The sequence below is a fragment of the Periplaneta americana genome, chromosome 11 (genome assembly GCF_040183065.1).
Source record: "Periplaneta americana isolate PAMFEO1 chromosome 11, P.americana_PAMFEO1_priV1, whole genome shotgun sequence".
Lineage (NCBI taxonomy): Eukaryota > Metazoa > Arthropoda > Insecta > Blattodea > Blattidae > Periplaneta > Periplaneta americana.
This window is the reverse complement of record NC_091127.1, coordinates 170,846,015-170,870,046: the sequence shown is the minus strand read 5'-3', so window position 1 is coordinate 170,870,046 and position 24,032 is coordinate 170,846,015. Positions and strand designations below refer to the sequence as shown.

The 24,032-nt window shown below is 35.9% G+C and overlaps 1 protein-coding gene across 2 annotated transcripts in view; it reads left to right on the top strand.

Moving 5' to 3' along the window:
* LOC138709594 (apoptotic protease-activating factor 1-like) overlaps window positions 1–12,024 on the top strand; it is a 67,041-nt gene extending 55,017 nt beyond the window's left edge. For both annotated transcript variants that reach the window (XM_069840482.1, XM_069840481.1), the window contains exons 18-21: window positions 824–1,069; window positions 6,391–6,522; window positions 9,273–9,551; window positions 11,240–12,024. In XM_069840482.1, the coding sequence (XP_069696583.1) occupies window positions 824–1,069; window positions 6,391–6,522; window positions 9,273–9,551; window positions 11,240–11,722 (1,140 nt within the window). In that variant the 3' untranslated portion in view covers window positions 11,723–12,024. The remainder of the gene's footprint in view (window positions 1–823; window positions 1,070–6,390; window positions 6,523–9,272; window positions 9,552–11,239) is intronic.
* The last annotated feature ends 12,008 nt before the right edge of the window (window positions 12,025–24,032 follow it).

The following is a 24,032-nucleotide window of genomic DNA, read 5'->3' as shown; positions in this document are numbered from 1 at the left end:
ACCTCAAAATCTGTGCTTCAGTGGCTGGCCATGATAATATCTTTGAAAAGTATTGTAGTGCAAGAGGTCAAATGACTTAATTGTCAAATGCCTGGCATTAGAAAACAACAACAGTTTTTATTTTATAGGATATATTATATAGTCCTATTTTTTAAGATGAGATGCGTGAGAAGTACTAGTAGTCAGTAATGCAAATGACAGTAAATTGTAAACCTGTATATATTTATTTATTTATTTATTTATTTTATTTTATTTTATTTTTATTTTATTTTATTTCACTTTATTTCATTTAATTTTAATTTTATTTATTTAATTTTATTTCATTTATTTAATTTTATTTATTTATTTATTTAATTTGATTTAATTTTATTTATTTAAAATAACTACTGAAACTTTCCTGGGGACGTGATAATTCTAAATCTTATTTATTTAATTTTACTTATTTATATCGCAATATAGCGAATGCCAGTAGGGGAAGTTATCCCCACCCACATGAAATGTGCATTCGACACACACTCGCCTATCAAGTAGAATGTCTGTTGAGATAGTAGGGGAAAAGTGGAAGGGATCATGGGCGGAGCTTCTCTGTTCGCTATACTGCGATTTGCCCATTTATTTATTTATTTATTTTTTTTTTTTATTTATTTATTTATTTTTTTTTTTGGAGAACATATTGAACCAAGTCAATATAAACAAGTAAATAATTATACAAAGAGCCTTCATTTCACTATTCCTCATCGTTTCCTATTCTTTCTGCTGCAACTCTCTTATGTTTTTTAAATTAAAACTGTATGGAAATAATAAACGTAATTTGACTCTCCAGTTGCTGCGAGGAAGAAGTGTTGTGACTGAAACCACTCCTGAATCAATAGAAGTGAAAACTTGTAAGCTCTCAACCTGTGGTCAGTATTTAGTGTATGGATGTTGTGATGGATCAGTCAAATTATTCGACATCAAGAACAAGTCCACAAAAGTCATAATGAAATTAAATGGTTGTGTGCATTATCTACAAGTCAGCTACAGTAGTGAAGTTATGGCTGTTGCTGCAGCTGAGGACAACAGTTTAAAGGTAAGATTTTCCTTTGTTTTGTCTATTATTAAGCTTCTTGTACTGTTTGAGATACAGACGTTAGTGTTAAAATTATTTCAATTCTAGTAAAAAAGTAAAATGTATTCAAGGATGAATACACAATTTGCTGAGTACAAGTTACTGTGAAGTCAATCTTTTGTAAGTGTATATTGAATGAATGAATGAATGAATGCTAGCCATGATGTCCCATGTTGGGCACAAGCTTCCTGTGATGGGGTTAGAACCCCCTCGACAGGGATGGCTCAAGTGTACTCGCTTGGTGAGCCAATCCAGGCGAGATTGTCGTATATACTACTTTTGTGACATGGTTAATAACCCTGTTAGACTTTAACTAGTCTCAGCACTCTGTTCTTTGTTCATTTTTTTTTTGCACCACCCACATTATACTAACACTAGCTTACAAACAAAAACAAATGGCTTTTAAGGAACCCGAAGGTTCATTGCCGCCCTCACATAAGCCCGCCAGCGGTCCCTATCCTGTCCAAGATTAATCCAGTCTCTATCATCATACCCCACCTCCCTCAAATCCATTTTAATATTATCCTCCCATCTACGTCTCGGCCTCCCTAAAGGTCTTTTTCCCTCCGGTCTCCCAACTAACACTCTATATGCATTCCTGGATTCGCCCATACGTGCTACATGCCCTGCCCATCTCAAACGTCTCGATTTTATGTTCCTAATTATGTGAGGTGAAGAATACAATGTGTGCAGTTCTGTGTTGTGTAACTTTCTCCATTCTCCTGTAACTTCATCCCGCTTAGCCCCAAATATTTTCCTTAGCACCTTATTCTCAAACACCCTGAACCTATGTTCCTCTCTCAGAGTGAGAGTCCAAGTTTCACAACCATACAGAAGAACCGGTAATATAACTGTTTTATAAATTCTAACTTTCAGATTTTTGGACAGCAGACTGGATGATAAGAGCTTCTCAACCGAATAATAACGCGCATTTCCCATATTTATTGTGCGTTTAATTTCCTCCCGAGTGTCATTTATATTTGTTACTGTTGCTCCAAGATATTTGAATTTTTCCACCTCTTCGAAGGATAAATCTCCAATTTTTATATTTCCATTTCGTACAATATTCTGGTCACGAGACATAATCATATACTTTGTCTTTTCGGGATTTACTTCCAAACCGATCGCTGTACTTGCTTCAAGTAAAATTTCCGTGTTTTCCCTAATCGTTTGTGTATTTTCTCCTTGTGTATTTTCTCCTAACATATTCACGTCATCCGCATAGACAAGAAGCTGATGTAACCCGTTCAATTCCAAACCTTGCCTGTTATCCTGAACTTTCCTAATGGCATATTCTAGAGCGAAGTTAAAAAGTAAAGGTGATAGTGCATCTCCCTGCTTTAGCCCGCAGTGAATTGGAAAAGCATCAGATAGAAACTGACCTATACGAACTCTGCTGTATGTTTCACTGAGACACATTTTAATTAATCGAACTAGTTTCTTGGGAATACCAAATTCAATAATAATATCATATAATACTTCCCTCTTAACCGAGTCATAAACCTTTTTGAAATCTATGAATAACTGATGTACTGTACCCTTATACTTCCATTTTTTCTCCATTATCTGTCGAATACAAAAAATCTGATCAATAGTCTATCTATTACGCCGAAAACCGCACTGATGATCCCCAATAATTTCATCTACGTATGGAGTTAATCTTCTCAAAAGAATATTGGACAGAATTTTGTACGACGTCAACAAAAGTGATATTCCTCGAAAGTTACCACAGTTGGTTTTGTCCCCCTTTTTAAAAATAGGTACAATTATGGACTCCTTCCATTGTTCTGGTACAATTTCCTTTTCCCAAATAGCAAGTACAAGTTCTTTGACAAACACTGATTGCTATTTACACTATTTACCTGACACTTTCTCAACACTGACTTTACTATTTACAAAACTTATCTCTTACTTTCACTAAAACTGACTTTACTATTTACAATATCTTAACACTGGTTACGTTATCTATTTACAATGACCTTCCCTAGTTCTTTCCACAAAACTCTGTTCTTTGCTGTCCTCGACCATTGTTTCCCCGCCTCTTTGGTAAACATGTCCGACCATCTGAGCCGTGGTCTTCCCTGTCCTCTCTTTCCGACGTAGGGGTCCCACATCGTGACTGCATGGGTCCATCTTGTTTGATGTAGTCTCGCCACATGTCCCCCTCAGGTCCACTTCGTTGCCGTGGCTCGTTCTGCTGCGTCAGTAGTGTTCGTCAGTCTTTGTAGTGTTTCGTTAGTCATTCTGTCTCGTAGCGTGATGCCCAGTATTTTTCTTTGCATCTTCCTCTGGCATGTTTGTATATTTGAGCGTTTATAAGTGTATATTACCGTACTTAATCCTTCCAATGTTGTCCATCTAGTCATCTCATTGATCGAGTGCGTGCCATATTTGTCTATGGATCCGAGATACGCAAATTTATTCTTAGCCGAGTATGGTATATTTTAAGTGGAAAGAATTTAATGGCTTCTGCCAGATGAGGAGGTAAAGCCTTCGACCCCCATGTAGCAGATTTATTTAATGTGAAAGATAATTTTGTTTGTGACTTTAGATGAATAAAGAAAAAATTCTCTGACTCAGTCTCACTTCTTAGTAAGAGATATCACCAGGATAATATTTTTGTGGACACCTATGATAGAAGAGACTTTTCTGTTTGATTACTCCATTTTCCTTTTATATTTTGCATTTAACGTTAAATTTTTACTTGCATAATTTAACACAGACTACCATCATCTTGTAGAATTATACCCGTAAATGTGTACTTAATATAATTTTCTTTCAGTATGCTTTGTGTTGTTTCACAAATTCTTTGAAATTTAATTTTGTATGTGCATTTTCTTTTAGGTAGTAATTAAAATTTGATCTTTTACTTTTCCAGTAATAGTTTGGTATGTTCCTTTTGTATCTAACAATTTTGGTAAACATATGATGTGAAGGATTGCTTTTTCCTGATGGTTTCAATGTCATCATTTTCATGATCTCTAATACTGATGTCGTGCACAAATAATTTAGAGTGGATAACCAGTAAATTAACAATTGAAATTACAGTTTCCAATATTCTTAACATATGCATTATAAAACCACTGTTCTCTGTGCTAAAAAAATCCTTGTCATCCATCAAAAGATTTGACCCCAAGACCTTTTTCAAGAGAGATCGTCTTTCCATCTTGTTATAGGTATACCAATATCTCTGTCCCTTCAGCCCGTTATATTTTATTTGTTCAATTTTTTCAGACTAGGCTGTCTTTTGTTTTAGATCAATTTAATTTATTATCCAAGAAATGTATGAAATAAAATATGTCTGGAAAAATATGCATTGTATAGAGAAATTTAACTGATAGTAAAATTACAACAGGATCTGAGATTTTAGACTGTTCATTATAGATGCCTGTTGCTAGTAGCCAGAGTTGGGGTGTAGTCAATATATACTGCAGGGCTGTGTCTTCTGCAACTGGTACTGATGATTATAATTTACTTCTTTTGTGGTTTATGGATGGACAGTATAGAAGAATGTGTTCCAGATCTTCATCATGATTATTACACCACAGACAAGTAGGATTATCAGAAATGTGAAATCGGTGTAGGTACAATTGAGTGACAATGTGACCTGTTCTGGCTCTTGTTAAAAATGTTTGAACATGTCTGGGCAAGTTTTTGTACATTTCCATGTCATTTGGTTTCTTTTGTACAACTGTAAAATTTTTCCTTTGTCAGAAGAGAGCCAATTGTTGATCCATAGGTTTGTAAAATGAGACTTTACTGAAGCAAAAGCACTGGATAGAGATATCACTTCAAGAGATCTTGGTTGCAAATATGTTGCCTGTTTTGCAATATTATCGACTTTTTCGTTTCCAGGTATACCACAATGACTAGGTATCCATTGAAATGTTATTTCCTTTTGGAGTTCTTTTAGTTTACTTAGTTGTTTCTGAATTGGAATAATTCTATGTGCATATAGGTTTGGTACATATTTAATTATATTAAATATAGTCCCCTTGGAGTCGGTAACTATGCAAATAGATTTTTCAGAAATTTGAGTAACACACTGAAGAGCAGCATCAATAGCAGCAATTCAGTGTCAAGACTGGAGGAGGCTGAACATGGTATGAAATAACTTTCTTGATATTTTGGAATATAATACCCTGCTCCTGATGTCCCATTATTAGGATTTAGAGATCCATCTTTATAAATTTGAAGGTGATCCTTATATGTGCTGCAGAGTAGTTCCATGGCATCTAACTTAAGAATGTTTGGAGGGTCATTTTTGGAATGATTTCCTGGAATTTGTATGCTATGTTCTGGAATCACCCATTTCCATGGAGGAATTTCGTTCACAACTGGAGTTTTAGCAATGAGTGTGTCTGTGATATAGACTGGTATTTCTTCTTTTTTATTTTATAGAAATTACACAGGATATCATCTGACAGTTTGAAAAACATCTGAGATCTGGATGAGGCTTGCAATTTTAAATGTATTTTTAGATCCTTTTGTAATATATAGTGTCTGAGTGGTTGAATATTACATTCAATTTCTAGGGAAACCGTTGACGTGGTTTTTGGTACTCCTAGGCATAATCTTAAGGCTGAGTTTTGAAGAACAGAAATTTTTTGTAGATGAGTTGCTAATGCTCCTTCCCATTTTTCACATCCACAGGTCAATTTTGATCGTATATAAGCATGATAAAACAGACGCATTGTCGTGATATCTGATCCCCATTTCCTATCAGCCATGATCTTCAAGAGATTTAATCGTGGTAGACACTGCGAAGCAACATTGGTTAAATGTGTTTTCCATATGTATTGTATAGAGAAATTTAACTGATAGTAAAATTGCAACAGGATCTGAGATTTTAGACTTAACATTGTAGCACATAAAGTAACTGATAATTGCTAGAAAACCATTGTTGTTCTTGTTTGAAATGATAACAATTAGCAGAACACTGTGTTGTATGGTTGCAGAATTAAAATGTGTTACAAGTGTTCATCACAAGTTTTTGTTACTGCATGGATATTTCCCTTGGACAACTAAGGCATTAGCTCTTCTCAGTTGATCTCGACTTATTTGATATTCACTTTCAGTTTGTTCACTTTATACATATATGATAGTAGGTATCACTAAACATAATGTAGAAGACTGATGATCAATATTTGATTTCCCATACGAAATATTTAAATTTATTTACTTGTTCTGTTTTTCTCAAATTAGAAATTATTTTTATTTGACTGTTACCTAAAAAGCCATTATTTTAGTTTTCATTAATTAAGTTTCCCCTTTTTTTTCAGATATGGAAAGGAAATCCTGATGAAAAAGGTACAGTTGTTACATGTGCTGGACAAACTGCTAAAGTTGTGCAGTGCTTTCTCATGAGCATGCATCAGAAGCTATTATCCTGTGCACGAGATGGGAGTGTTAAGGTGGGTGAATACATTTCTATTGTACTTACTATCTTTTAAGGAACCCGGAGGTTCATTGCCACCCTCACATAAGCCTGCCATTGGTCCCTATCCTGAGCAAGGTTAATCCATTCTCTATCATCATATCCCACCTCCCTCAAATCCATTTTAATATTATCTTCCCATCTACGTCTCGGCCTCCCTAAAGGTCTTTTTCCCTCTGGCCTCCCAACTAACACTCTGTATGCATTTCTGGATTCGCCCATACGTGCTACATGCCCTGCCCATCTCAAACGTCTGGATTTAATGTTCCTAATTATGTCAGGTGAAGAATACAATGCGTGCAGTTCTGTGTTGTGTGACCTCCTCCATTCTCCTGTAACTTTATCCCTCTTAGCCCCACATTGACTAACCTAACTCCGTTGTCATTACTAGTTATGTGTAGGCTCTCTTTTCCAATAGTCGGTTTAAAAATATCCTCCCGTCCTACTTTAGCATTGAAATCCCCAAATAAAATTTTCATGTGATATCTAGGTAACTGATCAAAAGTCTGTTCCAATTCCTCATAGAAGCTATCCTTTATATCAGGTATGTCAAAACCCTGCACATTGTGCAGTCGCGCACATTGTGCACTTGTCTCTGTGCGATGTGCAGTTCCTATTCCCCTACCTGGAGGGAGTGAATCGGCTTGGAGTGGAATGCAACAGGGCTGTACAGTACCTATAGTAGCAGATCAGCTTTTGTTTCAGTAACACAGATCAGTACGGGTACTCATTGAGGTGTGATTGTGAATGTGTTATGAAAAATAAAGTGAGGAGTCCACAGATATAACGAGGAAGAGAAATCACGAACCATATTACATAACTGTTATGATGTTTTCCTCAGCCAACAGTAATTATTTTAAAATGAAAGGCTTTCATCATATCATGTGGACCTAATAGTGATATGAGAATTTAAATCATATTAGTAAAGTTCTCAAAATGTGATATTCGCCTGCTCTTATTTCTTAATTAGAACTCTCATGGCAAGACAAACATGACAATGATGTTGTTTTGGAGTCTGTACTAACACAGCCATCAATGGTTAGACGACTTACAACTTTTATTTGATAAGCTGATAAGTGATGAGAATATAGTGAGTAATACATATGAGGTTTTTGAGGTTGTAAGGGAAGGAAGAAAGCAACTATTTGTAAGGCGGAAACATTTTCTGGAAAAATAATACATAATGACGAATTTTCCACCTCACGTTACTATATTATCTAAATATACTTGCGTTAATAAATCTTTAAACCTGACATAAAGAAAATGTCCTGGCTTCACAGCTTGTGAAGTACTCTTTTAACTCAATTCAGTAACGCTGCCAACTTGCTAATACTTGCTCTCAACGTTTTCCAAATAAACTATATATAAATTTAAATTCAAGCTTAATTTATCCAATTTATTAATAATAATGTGAATTTATATTAATATACAGCAAGGAAATGATTCCAGTGTAAAAGCCTCACAATGTCCTATTGCATATAAGTGAGAGTAAAATATTTTCTTTCTTAGCATTTGTGCACCAATGGTCTCAATAATGCTTGAGGAACAATGAAAGAGTATTACTCTGAAGTAATCAGTACCTACTACGTAAAATGAAATAGTGTGTTCGTTTTTTGTTGTTTCGAAATTACTGCAATATTTATATTTTCTTCAAATACTGTATAGGCCTACAAATCATGTAAATAAATTATTCTTTACAAACGACTGCATTGTGAATTGTAACTGAGTAAGTCTATTGTTTCTTGTGTTACAATTATTGTCAAATATAGACACTGACAATAATTGTGTTTTTTCCTTCTGCTAAGTATGTTTATAACGTCCAAATGTCAATTTAATTGAACACTAGAAGCGCAGAATAGATTCTTGTACATCCCTCCGGCTAAGAACTGGTAAGAGCAACACGTGAATGACGCAATCTGCACAGACCGGCGTTCCGCGCACATACACTGCACTTTCAGTGTCTGATTTTTGACATGCCTGCTTTATATGGTCGTCTTTCTCTTCTGTAGGAGCATGAGCATTTATAACTACGATATCGCACTATCTACCCTTAAGTACTAAATAAGTACTATCACTGATAAATTCGACCTTTTTTACTGCTGATTTTATTCTTTTATGAATAGAGAATCCTGTTCCTAATTGGTGATTATCGTTTCCTTCCCCAGAACAAAACAAATAATCTCCTATTTGTGTTATACTGTTCCCATCTACCTAACCTCCTGTAGTCCCACAAAGTCTATTCCATATCTAGCTAGTTCTTTTGCTACTAATGTTACCCCTCCTATTCTATATAGACTTGTAACATTCCAAGTACCAAATCTCAAAACCTTATTCCTTTGCTGTGGTCGTACCAGAGAATCAGTCCCATTCTGAGGCTTATTGTTAGGTTTCGTAACAAGCTGTTTTTTACGGTGATGGGTTGTTAGCCCTTCGCCCAACCCCCAAGCTGGAGGACCATCCCTCATCGGCTGTCCGCGACTGCTTATTCAATATATTCACAGCTACCTTCCATATCTGGAGGCACTCTTGATAATGGAAAAACAATAAACATTTTGCCTTGCATAATATTGTCCCGAATGATGACACATTCTTCATGTTACCTGCGTCATTATTGTATTGAAGGCAATTGTGTTGTTCCGCTGTTTTGGGGAAATGATTTTTTTTTGTCTTTAATTTTTTTATATATTATTTTTTATTTATTAACTGGTATTCATTTTGCAATTTCAGGTGTGGGAGACTGCAACTGGTGAACTTCTGGATGTAGTGATAGGACGCCATGTGAAAGCTAAAGTTAACATGGCAGATTTATCACAGAATGAAGATTTATTAGTTCTGTGTGACGACAGTGGAAGTTTTCTTTTAGTGCATTTCTCGATATTATCACAACCACAACGTGTTAAAATTCAAAATAATAACACAGTCTTTCTAGATGATTCTCTCTGCAGTTGTAAATTATCTCACGATGCACAGTTACTGGCTTTGGGTCAAGCTAATGGCAACATTATCGTAAGTAATCTTAGCTTTTTAATGTCATTTTCTTTTGAAACATGAACATAGTATTCATATTTAACCCAGATATGCCTGAAATATTTTTTTTGCAATTTTTGTGTATTTTTCAAATCACATTTAATGCAGTATATAACTGAAGTATTTGTATGGTGTCGAAACATCCTAGTTATAACTGGTTGAGCTAGAAACAGGTGTCCTTTTAAAAGGACAGTAGGCATATGAGCATACATTTTGAGGAATAATTGTATACTATGCTTACATGAAAGGAAACAATGTAATTGTTGTAATTTAAAATTATTATTATTATTATTATTATTATTATTATTATTATTATTATTATTATTATTATTATTATTATTATTATTAACAAATTATTACGTTGTTATTTTATTACAATTTCTTTATTATTACTACTAATATTATTCTGAAGAATGATGCACTGTGGCTAAATTCGTTTTAACTCTGGAATGCTTTTGTCATTGAATAGTACCGTATTGCTGTTGATATGTAAAAATAAGTAATAGGCGAAAAGAATGTTGAAGTTTCGGGGAGGAGGTTATATTGGGGAAGAAGTGATGATACATATAATGAAGCAATTGCTGTGGCAATGTCGAAAGACAGGTTTCAGTTCATTTTCCAAAATCTATATTGTTATGACAATGACAATTTAGATAGAAAATAAGACCTTTTACAAAAATATTAAATGAAAAACAATAGAAACTTATGTCCGTTCAATACCTCCCCCCAGAACGTCACCAGTCCTCCACTTGCAAACAGATCTTGCTGTGAAAATCTGGCTTTCAGGTATATCTCCCTGTGAGGCAGACTTGAATAATTTCCAAGGAAAAATTGTTCCGGAGTCGGGTATCAGTCCCGGGACCTTTGGCTTAGCGCACCAACGCTCTGCCGACTAGCTACCCAGCAACTACACCCGACACTGTCTCAACTTTTCCATTCATATCCACACACCTCAGTGGGCTGACAAGACGCCAGAAACTCAATTTTGAGTGCACACGAACTCTGTGTGGCATTTGTAGGCTGCATTATAGTGATATGTCTGTATTTGAGATGAAATTTCGCCCGTAGCATAATTTTCAAACGTAGATAGCATTTCATGCAGGGAAAATCCACTAAAATTGAAAAAGCGAAACAATTTCAAAATATATGGGGATATGCCTACTGTCCTTTTAAAAGGACACATAAGTTTTCGTCATTGTCATGTCGCAACGAATAGATATTTCGAACACATTGTGGTTTCACGTTATATTTATGTTTATTAGGAGTCATTTGATCTACAACAATTTGTAAAATAATTCCGAACTGTAAAAATATTTAACATTCTTATCTGATTTGCGTCTCGGATGCCATAGCTGAAATAAACGAACAACTCTCACGTCCACATCTCAAACTCAACGGTGACCAGAACTCTCATTACCAGTCTTACCACACCTAGCAAGCCTCTAATTAAGACCAGTAATAGTGACACCTGTGAAAAAGTAAATGCGTTGACTGTAGAGAGGATAATTTGAAACATTGACAACTGTCCTTTTAATAGGACAGTAGGCATATCTGGGTTAATGGGGGTACAAATGGGAATAGCCACATTTTATGTTCTTGTGTATCCAAATTTTTTATATAATCTAAGTTCTTACCTGATGTAATTTTTATTTTTATTTCTGTTTCAGATATGGGACGTAAATAATGCAGTAGTACTGGGTACTCTGAAACTTCATAAAACTTCAGTACGAAACTTACTGTTCTCACCTCCTGCAAAAGCTGATGGATCACTTAATATTTCACAACCTCCATTAATACTTTTAAGTGTTGGTGATCAAATAGGGTGGTGGGATGTTAATCAGTTGAAGACATCCTGTGGTCAGCGTCGGAGGATGAGCAGCGGACAACAACGTAGAAGAAGAAGAAGTGGAGATTCTCCAAAATTAGCAGTTAAACCTGTTGGTTTCAGTGCACTCAATGGTTCTGTCGGAACGGAACATTTGACAGATGAATGGTTAGGGAAAGTAGGGCACAAAGGGAAGCCAGAATTACTGGGTTGTGTGAAACTAGTAGGACGGGAAGCAAAAAATATCTCTGCTTCCAGGAATTTTACAGCCTTTGCCACAATCGATGCAAGTGGATTTGTTTACCTTTTGAAGATATTTCAGTAATGCGTAAAAGTGTAGATGTCAGCCATTTATGTGTGTATTATTTTGCTCAAAATATACTATTTAAATTCTGAGCCTGCAAACAAACAGATTTGCGATAGTTTATCGAAGATTAGAACAACATGCTCAAATGAAATGTGGATATTTTTTAAATCACTGTTTTTTTTATTACGTTTCTGTCCGTAGTAATATATTGCCAAGTTTTAACAAAATGTTTCTAATATATTGTGGCATTACATTTATTGCAATTGACAACTGATCAGGCATAAACTTCTTAAATACTTTGAAATAGATTTTATTGAATATGTTGTGTTTATATATGTACATAATCAGTGTTACGTGAATTTTTAAATGATTTTATATGTTACAACCCAATGAATTCTTTCATTGAGCTCTTTAAAACAATTGTTACAATCTAGCATAAAATGAATATATTTATATAAATATTTACGTAGGTATTTCATTATTTTATTCTTATTGAATTTGGTATTCCCCAGAAACTAGTTCGATTAATTAACATGTGTCTTAGTGAAACTTACAGCAGAGTCTGTATAGGCCAGTTTCTATCTGATGCTTTCCCAATTCACTGCAGGCTAAAGCAGGGAGATGCACTATCACCTTTACTTTTTAACTTCGCTCTAGAATATGCCATTAGGAAAGTTCAGGATAACACAGAGGGTTTGGAATTGAACGGGTTACATCAGCTGCTTGTCTATGCGGATGACGTGAATATGTTAGGAGAAAATACACAAACAATTAGGGAAAACGCAGAAATTCTACTTGAAGGAAGTAAAGCAATAAGGTTGGAAGTAAATCCCGAAAAGACTAAGTATATGATTATGTCTCGTGATTAGAATATTGTACGAAATGGAACTATAAAAGTTGGAGATTTATACTTCGAAGAGGTGGAAAAATTTAAATATCTTGGAGCAACAGTAACAAATATAAATGACACTCGGGAGGAAATTAAACGCAGAATAAATACGGGAAATGCCTGTTATTATTCGGTTGAGAAGCTTTTGTCATCTAGTCTGCTGTCAAAAAATCTGAAAATTAGAATTTATAAAACAGTTATATTACCGGTTGTTCTGTATGGTTGTGAAACTTGGACTCTCACTTTGAGAGAGGAACAGAGATTAAGGGTGTTTGAGAATAAGGTTCTTAGGAAAATATTTGGGGTTAAGAGGGATGAAGTTACAGGAGAATGGAGAAAGTTACACAACACAGAACTGCACACATTGTATTCTTCACCTGACATAATTAGGAACATTAAATCCAGATGTTTGAGACGGGCAGGACATGTAGCACACATGGGTGAATCCAGAAATGCATATAGAGTGTTAATTGGGAGGCCGAGACATAGATGGGAAGATAATATTAAAATGTATTTGAGGGAGGTGGGATATGATGATAGAGACTGGATTAATCTTGCTCAGGATAGGGACCAATGGCGGGCTTATGTGAGGGCGGCAATGAACCTCCGGGTTCCTTAAAAGCCAGTAAGTAAGTAAGTATTTCATTATTTGATAAACAGCATTTTACAATTAAATAATTTCAAGGGAAAAATTGTTCCGGGGCTGGGTATCGATCCCGGGACCTTTGGTTGAACACGCCAATGCTCTACCAACTGAGCTACCCAGGAACTGTACCCTACACCATCTCAATTTTTCTCTCTATATCCACATACTTCAAGTGGGCTGGCAAGATGCCAGAAGGCCAACTTTGAGTGCACACAAACTCTGTGTGACTTTAATTGTGGTTTTCTGTTAACGCACCTACCTGGCCCTGGAACAATTTTTCCCTTGAAATTATTCAAGTCTGCTTCACAGGGAGCTATACCTGAAAGCCAGATTTGCATAACATTTTACAATGTTTTGTCTTATACTGGAATGTCTCCTGAACATAAAATAGTTACACAAACGAACATTTATGTACCTTCTTTCAGTGAAAAAACATTTTGTGAGTAAATTTGAAAGCAGGATACTCCATGAGTTGAATGGCTCGTGGACGAATGTTACTCAGAAAGTTTCCAGGTACAGTTCGGATGTTAATTATATTTTAAAATTTACCGTTACAGCTTCTCGAAGTATTCCCACTCAACCTTTATACACTTTTCCAACCTTCTGAACCATGCCTGCAAGTAGGGGAGTAGTGGGTACAGTGAGACACAAAATATTAAGACATATGTATGCAAGTGAAATTTCAAGTATTTTTAAAATCAAATGCAATAGAAATATACATTAAAACATAGAGTACAATAATACATAAACAAAAATGTTAATAGATAAAGGACATAATATACAATGCGTCTTTGTCAAAAAAATGCAAATGTCTCACTGTTCCCATTCAGGAGGGTACAGTGAGACACCACAGTGTCTATTAACAAACATTGAAATGATTTACATTTATTTCAAAAGAAAAGAAAGCTTGCTGTCTCTTTATCATGCCATGTTCTGTAGGCTTATTTAGAATCATTTTGATGTCTGACTTCGAAACCATCGGAACATCTGGAACATTTGGAAAAGTGAATTTTCCGTGACTTGTCAAACTTTTGCGAAAAAATAAAATGAATTTTTAGTGACAACAAAGCTTATAATAATTTAATTTAATCCTTTATTATTTTTTAATATTTTCTTAAATTTTGTGAATAATTTATTTAAGAAACCATTAAAATGTAATGTATCCATTATTTTAAGCTATAGTTCCTAAATTGGTTACTAGTATGTTCATTTTTAATGTTAGTTACCGGTAAATGTAATATAATTACAGTTTATTTTTGCAAATCATTGGTAAATGGGAACAGTGAGACGTCTCAGTGTACCCTTCAATGGCATGTCTCACTGTTCCCTTTACGCATAGTTCGTTTAAAAATGGCGCCATCACTTCAAAATCAAAACAAGAAAGACGAAACTTTGCCAAACATAACGTCAAATACCGTAGTGTTAGGTAACAAAACATTCATATTTCTATTTCATTTGTATATCCATTATAACCTTCATTAAACACAAGCCAAAATTTTACTTCTAGAGTGAAAAATTACGAATTATTTTTTCATCACACACCTTTATAACTAAAATGAAATCGAGTATGAAAATACTGTTACTTTACTCATGCAACATACAACTCCACTGTTACAAACATTTCAACATCAAAATTTACCATCTAATAAATGTCTCACTGTTCTCCTGTCTCTCTGTACCCACTTCTCCCCTACTAGCACCACTCATTATCTTTGATGGTGTTCAGCTGTTCCTAGTATGCCATGACAGCTACTTGTGACCTTAAAACCTCTTTCTCTGCAATCTGTTCTTCACCATAGGAAACAGGAAGACATCACAGGGTTTCAGCGGGAACTACAGGGAGGATGAGTGACAAACTTTAGGCCCTTTATATACTTGAAGAGACCTCGCTAGCAAGAAATGTGTTGTAGAAGGGTTAATGTTGCATGTATTTGTTAATAACTTAAAATCTTTAAAAAAGATAGAGCTTGTCATATTTGTACATGAAATAACTACGAAATTATTGTGGTAATTCACGGGTGCTCTTGTAAAGGGAGTGAAGTCAAATTGCAAGGTTTGTAAACTTCTCTCCTTTGGTACTGAACAAAACCCCTTTGTTACAAAATATGGAGCACTGTAACTGCATCATAGATGGAAGAATGACCTAACCTCTTTAACATAAGAGAAAAGTAATTGTGGATAGTTCAAATCTGTACTTATTCCAGTTTAGCCAAATCATACTTAACCCCCTTTACACGAGCACCCGCGAATTATCCTAATATGTATTATTGTGTATCAAATATTAGTACAATTGTTGGTTTCTTCTTATATAATCATTGGAAGCCACCAGCGTGGCTCAGTCGGTTAAGGCGCTTGCCTACCGGTCTGAAGTTGCATCCGGGCACGGGTTCGATCCCCGCTTGGGCTGATTATCTGGTTGGGTTTTTTCCGAGGTTTTTCCCCAACCGTAATGTGAATGCAAGGTAATCTATGGCGAATCTTCGGCCTCATCTCGCCAAATATCATCTCGCTATCACCAATCTCATCGACGCTAAATAACCTAGTAGTTGATACAGCATCGTTAAATAATCTACTAAAAAAATTATCATTGGATAAAGTTCTTTTTGATTTCAAGCATATTGATGCTTAATGAAATACTGGATGTGTGTCGTATTGTGGTGTTCTTGTGCAATCTGTAAAATATGTTTATTTTTAAAGTCATTGTTATTATATGTAAGATTGAAATGAACTTTATAACTTTTTTTGGATTAATATTCGAAATTAAAACTGTTAAAACTTAAATGTATACGTTGGACAATGATATTGATGGGTATTACTGTAGTCTTGATATTAATTAAAACTGATTTTCTTTATTAGGATTTCTGTGCGAATCTGTAATGATATTATTAAAATTGTTTAAGTATAAATTCATTTATATGGATACTGTATTTAGTTTTGTGTTGCAAATCTTACCCACGGCCTTCTGATATCAATGTTTCAGTGTAATACGAGTCATAAATGACTTTGTGTTCTTTACCCTACTTTATTCTACTTAGCTTGTATTTTGCTATATCATAAGAGAAGTTGTAATTTATAACAATCTTTTCATTGGATGAAGGTGGTATTTATGTTACAATAGGTTCTATGAGATCCCTCACTAATATTAATAGCATCAAAATGACAATAGAAGAAAAAGCACTGATTCATTATGAAAAACTTATCAGATTACCAGGAAACAATTGGCATTCATACAGTCCTCTCTGTAGATTGAAAACTCAAAAAAGTTTCATATGCATGGTTCAAGAATTAAAACAGAAAATCAATATCCCTAATTTAAAAGAAAACTTACAAATTAAACCAAACCCTTTAACTCTATTAAATATAGAATATAATCTAAATTTAACAGAAGAAATACTGAAATCAGAAGTAAACACTGAAATAATGAAACAATTGTCTTTCGAGACAATTAATATTAGGTACCCTTCACAAAACTGGCTTCATTTATACACCGACAGATCCTTGATCTCCAGAGAACAAGGTGCCGGTGCAGGTGTTACGTGCTGTCTCTTCTCACTTTATAGATCTCTTGGATATGGAACAACAAGTTTTGATGGAGAAATCGTTGCAATAAATGAAAGTCTCAGGAATCTTCTATTTTATATCAATAAATTTAAGAATGCAGTTATATTGTCAGACTCCAAAGCAGCTATTCTATAAATAGTCTCTAAACACACACCTTCATCTCAAACAGCAGAAATAACTAAAATGCTCTCTCAATTAATATCACTCAATAAAAGAATTGTATTCCAATGGATACCAGCCCATTGTGGAATCCTGGGAAACGAGAATGCGGATGCTTTAGCAAAGAAGGGCAGCACTGCTACTTACAGACCTGTTACTAAATCTACGTATTACTCTGTGAAAAGATTTATTAAATCTACATACTTAGACTTCAACAAACAAAATTTGATAACACAATCCGAAGGGAAAAAATGGAACTCTTTGCATCATAATCCACAGTTAATTTCCGATTTACCACGAAAATCGTCTATAGCTGCATTTAGATTGGCAACAGGTCATGATTGTTTGGCCAAACACCTGCATAGAATTGGAATATATCAGTCCCCTAACTGCCCATTGTGCAACTCAAACCAAGAAATGGATTCGGAACACCTCAAAATCTGTGCTTCAGTGGCTGACCATGATAATATCTTTGAAAAATATTGGAGTGCAAGAGGTCAAATGACTTTATTGTCAAACGCCCAGCATTAAAAAACAACAAACAACAACAACATGTTACAAATAAATGTAACTAAAATATTACGTAATATTTAAATATGTAAAGCAACCACAGAACTGAAAAGTGTTAAGTCAGTTTTTCTAAATCATTTTTTAACGAGTATGAAGCATTGAATTTGTATTACTGTTGTGGCACACATAGGCTAGAGAATTACAGTAGAACCCCTATTATCCGTGGTAATGAAGGGGGTTGACTGAACGGTTAATCAAAAAAATCAGATAATCCGTACCGTAAAAGATTTTCGTAAATTTAGTAAATAATCCTTACACTTTCGTAATTTCCTCTACAGTGTTGTATTGAACACCCAAGGTAGTGGATCAGAAGTTCACTGATATGCAGTAAGTGTGATTGTTAACAACGGAATTTTAGCGGACAAGGAAATTTCTTGTAATGGCTATCTGTGTAGAGAAATATTGAGGTCTCGTATTGTAGATTTACATACTTCATATGTCATCCTTGATTTTTATTAAATTGCACAGAGTTTTGACTCGAGTCTCGCATTCTGAGATGAGCCACAGTTTCTCGTTCCCTGAAACCACGCAGTTATTTGCACTTTTCATACTTAGCACAACACGATTTCTTTTGATACTCGTGGAAGACATTTTATATAGAAGGTATACAGTACGACAACTCGAACAGTAGACCATACTGTGTAAGGGTAAAGTCTTGTAATAGCTCTTTCTAGAAAAAAATAACTTGCTAATATAATTATAATGTACAGTAGCATACTCCATATACAGTAAAACCTGGATACGACGTGCCCGCTTATTACGCTATCCCATGTAATACGATTTTTTTTGTCCGGTCCCTGCACATTTCATATATAACGCCTTTATAAAATACCCCGTTTGTTGCGCTCAAGTCCCGCATAATACGCTGTTTTTGTGGAATATTTTCGATGTAATTTTCAGCCATGTACTGTAACAGCAATGAAACATCTTGGCCATTGAACTCACTGGTGCCATTAACCTGAAAATTATTGGTATTCGACCCTTTACCTGCACATTTAAACCTTCATACTTCATACCTTAGTATACCCCACCCTCTTGTTAAGCTCTCTTATTAGACTCCTTACCTGCGTGGTTAAAGCCTACATACAGTTACAATACCTCACCCTCTTGCTAACCCTCTCTCTCTCAAACAGCATTCCTCACTCGGCCGTAATAAAATTCTGGAAATTTTTGCTGGGCAGTTTGTTGTCCTTTTGTGTATTGAAGTGTCTGTGAATGTCATTACAATGAGTGTTAAACGAAAAGCGCTTTCTGTGTCAGAAAAATTGGAAATCTTACGAAAGTATGATGAGAACAGTACTCTTACTCAGAAACAACTCTCTGACTCATTAGGAATCCCATCATCGATATTAAGAATGATAATAAAAAATCGCGACTCAATCACTACAGCTGCGATGTCGGGAAGCTATAATCACAGGGAACTGAGGTGTGGTAAACATGAGGACTGAGAACATGCACACGGCAAACAACTATAAATGACTTTTTTTTCGAAAGAATTAAGTACAGTACATATTGTAAATGTATTTGACATACAGTACAGTAATTACATAATGGAGTAATACTATATTACTTTTCATGAATCATGTATTTCAACAAAGAAAAATGTAATAGTTACTGTATATAAGTCAAAATTAGTATACCCACCTAATATGCGATCCCGGTTAATACGTGGTTTACACCCGGTCCCTTGAACAGTGTCTTATTGAGGTTTTACTGTACGTATTTCTGTAGGAAAAAAAGGGGCGAGAAAGACAGTCGGATAATCCACCAATCGGTTAATAGGGTGACGGATAATCAGGGTTCTACTGTATTCTACAGCTTAACATAAACATTCAATAAATTTATTTGGTTTTCTTCAATATAATATTTTTTCCTTCTGAAAAGTGGCAAAAACTGACTTAATGCCTTTCAGCTCTGACTGATTCAATTGTAACTAAATATTAATCAGTAAAACAATTGTTTTTTTTATCGGGTTCAGTATTCGAGAAAATTTCAATTTACGGTAGGCTTACGTTAAAGAGAAACGCACGTTAGAAAAAGACGGAGTGTGAGGTTAGCAGTCAATCTTTTTTCTCTATGCAGTCCAGCGCTATGTACACAGACAGACTGCAGTGTGTTGTTTTTCTCGCTAACCAGGGAAAGTTTTGGACCTCCTGACGAGAATTGTCACGAAACTTTCTGAAATGGACAAACATGAGACCAAAGTAACTGGTACGAATTGTGGTATTTCGCAATTCCCTGTAAACATGACTTTTGAAAGTGGAGCATGCCTGTAATGTTTGCAGCATAAAGTGCCTAACACAATTTATCTGTGATAAGAGACATGTAAATGTTGAGAAAGATTATGTACAACATCATAATGTGGTGTGAAGAGGCAGGAAATATTTGCTGCCTTTAAAATTGAGAATGCCTTTCGAGGTAGCTGCTTGTTTCGCTCACTCCTTTACATGACAGTAGTGAATTATGTGTCCCATGTCATGTGCTTCCCGGAATTTGATGTGGGTACATATCCTTGCAGTTCTATGTTCTAACGTACTCTCTCTCCCAAAGCGATTACTACTTCCCACATTTTCTCCGGTGATATCTTGAATTTTCGGGCAGCTGCTGCAAAGGTTTTATTTGCAATCTTGACACTATGATAGACACTGTGCATTCTTTTTTTTTTTTTCAGAAAACTGTTCGTGAATGATTTTCCATTTCGCTTTAAGGGAGGAAATGGTTCTTAGGAACTGGAACTGTGTCTTGTGTGCTGGAGAACTTGGCGTATCACTATCTTCACATGAAGAGTCTGACATTTCATCATTATCACATCACAATGCAGCATGTCCTTCCAACATGACAGCGTCGCCATTAACATGTTGTTCTAGTAGGCTGTACAACTCCCATGGAATTCGCCTTTCGATGTACGAGTACTTTGGAGCCATGTTGTCTGCCTGGCAACTTTGCATCATCTTATTAACCAGTATCTGTACCACAGCATGAAGTTTACAAGCCATTTTGCAAACACACAATAATCTATACGTATTTTTTTTATTGGGTTATTTTACGACGCTGTATCAACATCTAGGTTATTTAGCGTCTGAATGAAATGAAGGTGATAATGCCGGTGACATGAGTCCGGGGTCCAGCACCGAAAGTTACCCAGCATTTGCTCGTATTGGGTTGAGGGAAAACCCCGGAAAAAAACCTCAACCAGGTAACTTGCCCCGACCGGGATTCGAACCCGGGCCACCAGGTTTCGTGGCCAGACGCGCTGACCATTACTCCACAGGTGTGGACTATACGTATTCCACATACAGTATTCGTTAGTGCCCTCTCCTTAAGTACTATAGTCCTTCGATAAGAAAATCTATCGCACCCAGCACAAACTCCATTCCAAACCGACACCCCTACAAACGAAGATGGACAAAACCCAATCAACACCACACAGGATCGACCAAGGAGAGGAGGCAAACATGCAGAACTTAATTCCGATCACTTGGGGTATGAGGATATGAGAGGAATAATTGAGTCGAGTTCCTGGGGAGCTCAGTCGGTAGAGCATTGACGTGCTCAGCCAAAGGTCCCGGGTTCAATACCCGGCCCTGGAACAATTTTTCCCTTGAAATTATTCAAATCAGCTTTACAGGGAGCTATACCTGACAGCCAGATTTATACCATTTTAAAGATGATTTGGAAATTCTGAAACATGAAATCTTGTTAGAATATGAGTTTTGTAATTGTTACGTTCCATTTCAAAGAATTTTCTATTTCTCCTTAAGAGACGTATAAAAGATTTATGGTTAGAAACAAAAGAAACAGTGTGATCAAATATTAAAGTGTTTAAAATAACAATTAATTGTCTTTCCCCTAAAGCATATAATTTTCTTAGAGAAGAATTTAATAGGTATATGTCTTCCTCATTCTCGGACTCTACATAAATGGTACAATATCGTAAATGCAGTTGATTTTAGAGATCAGATATTCATATTTTTTTATTTCGTTATTTAACGACGCTGTATCAACTACGAGGTTATTTAGCGTCGGTGGGATTGGTGATAACGAGATGAGGCCGAGGATTCGCCATAGATTACCTGACATTTGCCTTATGGTTGGGGAAAATCTCGGAAAAAACCCAATCAGGTAATCAGCCCAAGCGGGAATCGAACCCGCGCCCGAGCGCAACTCCAGATTGGCAGGTGAGCGCCTTAACTGACCGAGCTACGCTGGTGGCCTGAGATATTCATATACTCAGCATAATACAAATTAAATGTCAATAATATTACTTGTAATGTGTAGTTTATTTTTTTGGATGTTTATTATGTTGTAGTCTATAGTTCGATCTTTAGAAACCACCCAAAAACAAACAGTTTATTTTTAAGTTCGTGATTTAATGACTCTGTACAACTACTAGATTATTTAGCGTCAATGGGATTGATGTTAGTGAGATGGTATTTGGCGAAACGAGGCCAAGGATTCGCCATAGATTACCTATAATTCGCCTTACAGTTGGGGGAAACCTCAGAAAAAACCTAACCAGGTAATCAGCCCAAGCAAGAAACGAACCCATGCCCAAGCGCAACTTTAAATCAGAAGTTAAATTTTGATTGTTACTCGATTACCATGCAAAGAAAAAAAATTTATGTTGCATAAAACTGCAATAAGAAATAAAGTTCAGGATAATAGGGTTTGGAATTGAACGGGTTACATCAGCTGCTTGTCTATGCAGATTGATGTGAATATGTTAGGAGAAAATCTACAAACTATTAGGGAAAACACCGAAACTTTTCTTGAGGCAAGTAAAGACATAAGTTTGGAATTAAATCCCGAAAAGACAAAGTAGGCTATATCCTTATGTCTCGTGACCAGAATATTGTACGAACTGGAAATGTACAAATTGGACATTTATGCTTTGAAGAGGTAGAAAAATTCAAATATAAATGATACTCGAGAGGAAATTAAACACAGAATAAATATGGGAAATGCCTGTTATTCGGTTGAGAAGCTTTTGTCATCCATGATGAAAGATAAATGGAACAGAAAAATTCTCTCCAGCACCAGGATTTGAACCCGGGTTTTCAGCTCTACATGCTGATGCTCTATCTACTAAACCACACCAGATTCCCATCCCGATGTTGGATTGAATCCTCTCAGTTTAAGTTCCACCTCTTTGGTTCCCTCTAGTGGCCTACTCTCATGCACTGTGTCATATATATATGACAATGGCACAATGTCCATACATATGCAATGTCCATACGTTATGAGTGACGACGTAGAATTTCTGCACGGAAATATCATATGTACTTCGGTACATCATAATATAGTCATCCAGTCTGCTCTCAAAAAAGTTGAAAGTTACAATTTGTAAAACAGTTACATTACTGGTTGTTCTGTATGGTTGCGAAACTTGGACTCTCACTTTGAGAGAGGAACAGAGGTTAAGGGTGTTTGAGAATAAGGTGCTTAGGAAAATATTTGGGCTAAGAGGGATGAAGTTACAGGAGAATGGAGAAAATTACACATTGCAGAACTGCACGCATTGTATGTATTATTCATCTGACATAATTAGGAACATTAAATCCAAACGTTTGAGATGGGCAGAGCATGTAGCACGTATGCGCGAATCCAGAAATGCATGTAGATCGTTAGTTGGAAGGCCGAGACGTAGATGGGAGGATAATATTAAAATGGATTTGGGGGAGGTGAGATATGATTGTAGAGACTGGATTAATCTTGCTCAGGATAGGGATCGATGGCAGGCTTATGTTATGTTTTATTTAACGACGCTTGCAACTGCAGAGGTTATATCAGCGTCGCCGGATGTGCCGGAATTTTGTCCCGCAGGAGTTCTTTTACATGCCAGTAAATCTACTGACATAAGCCTGTCGCATTTAAGCACACTTAAATGCCATCGACCTGGCCCGGGATCAAACCCGCAACCTTGGGCATAGAAGGCCAGCGCTATACCAACTCGCCAACCAGGTCGACGGCAGGCTTATGTGAGGGCGGTAATGAACCTCCGGGTTCCTTGAAAGCCATAAGTATGGCCTAAGTAAAATTGAAAGAAGTGTATTATTTATGCTGGGCTGGTTTGTATCAAGGTGGTGATGTGCGCATTAATGCTGGCTTCATCTGTCTAATTTGTAGTTGTGGGGCCACACCAGAGCCATAGCATACTTTGGCTAAATCTGAGAGAATAGTCTTTCTACCCTCAAAGGGCTAAACTGAATTCAGTACGGCCACAGATCCCTATTTACGCAAGTTGTGATCAGGTTCAGGGCTGTGGTACAGCCTAGATCGGTACAGTCATGATACAACCAAAGCTAAAATATCCCTATTTCATCTTAATGTTCTTACGAATGCACCTTTCTGCTATTATTATATGGTATTTATCAAAGAGTTGAATTTATTAAGTTTATCTATCGTTGTCAGCGTACTCTCCGTGGCCTTGAACACAAACAAGACGGGCACATATTATTTTAGTACTACAGAAGGTAAATGTTAAATTTACGAAGGAAATTTGG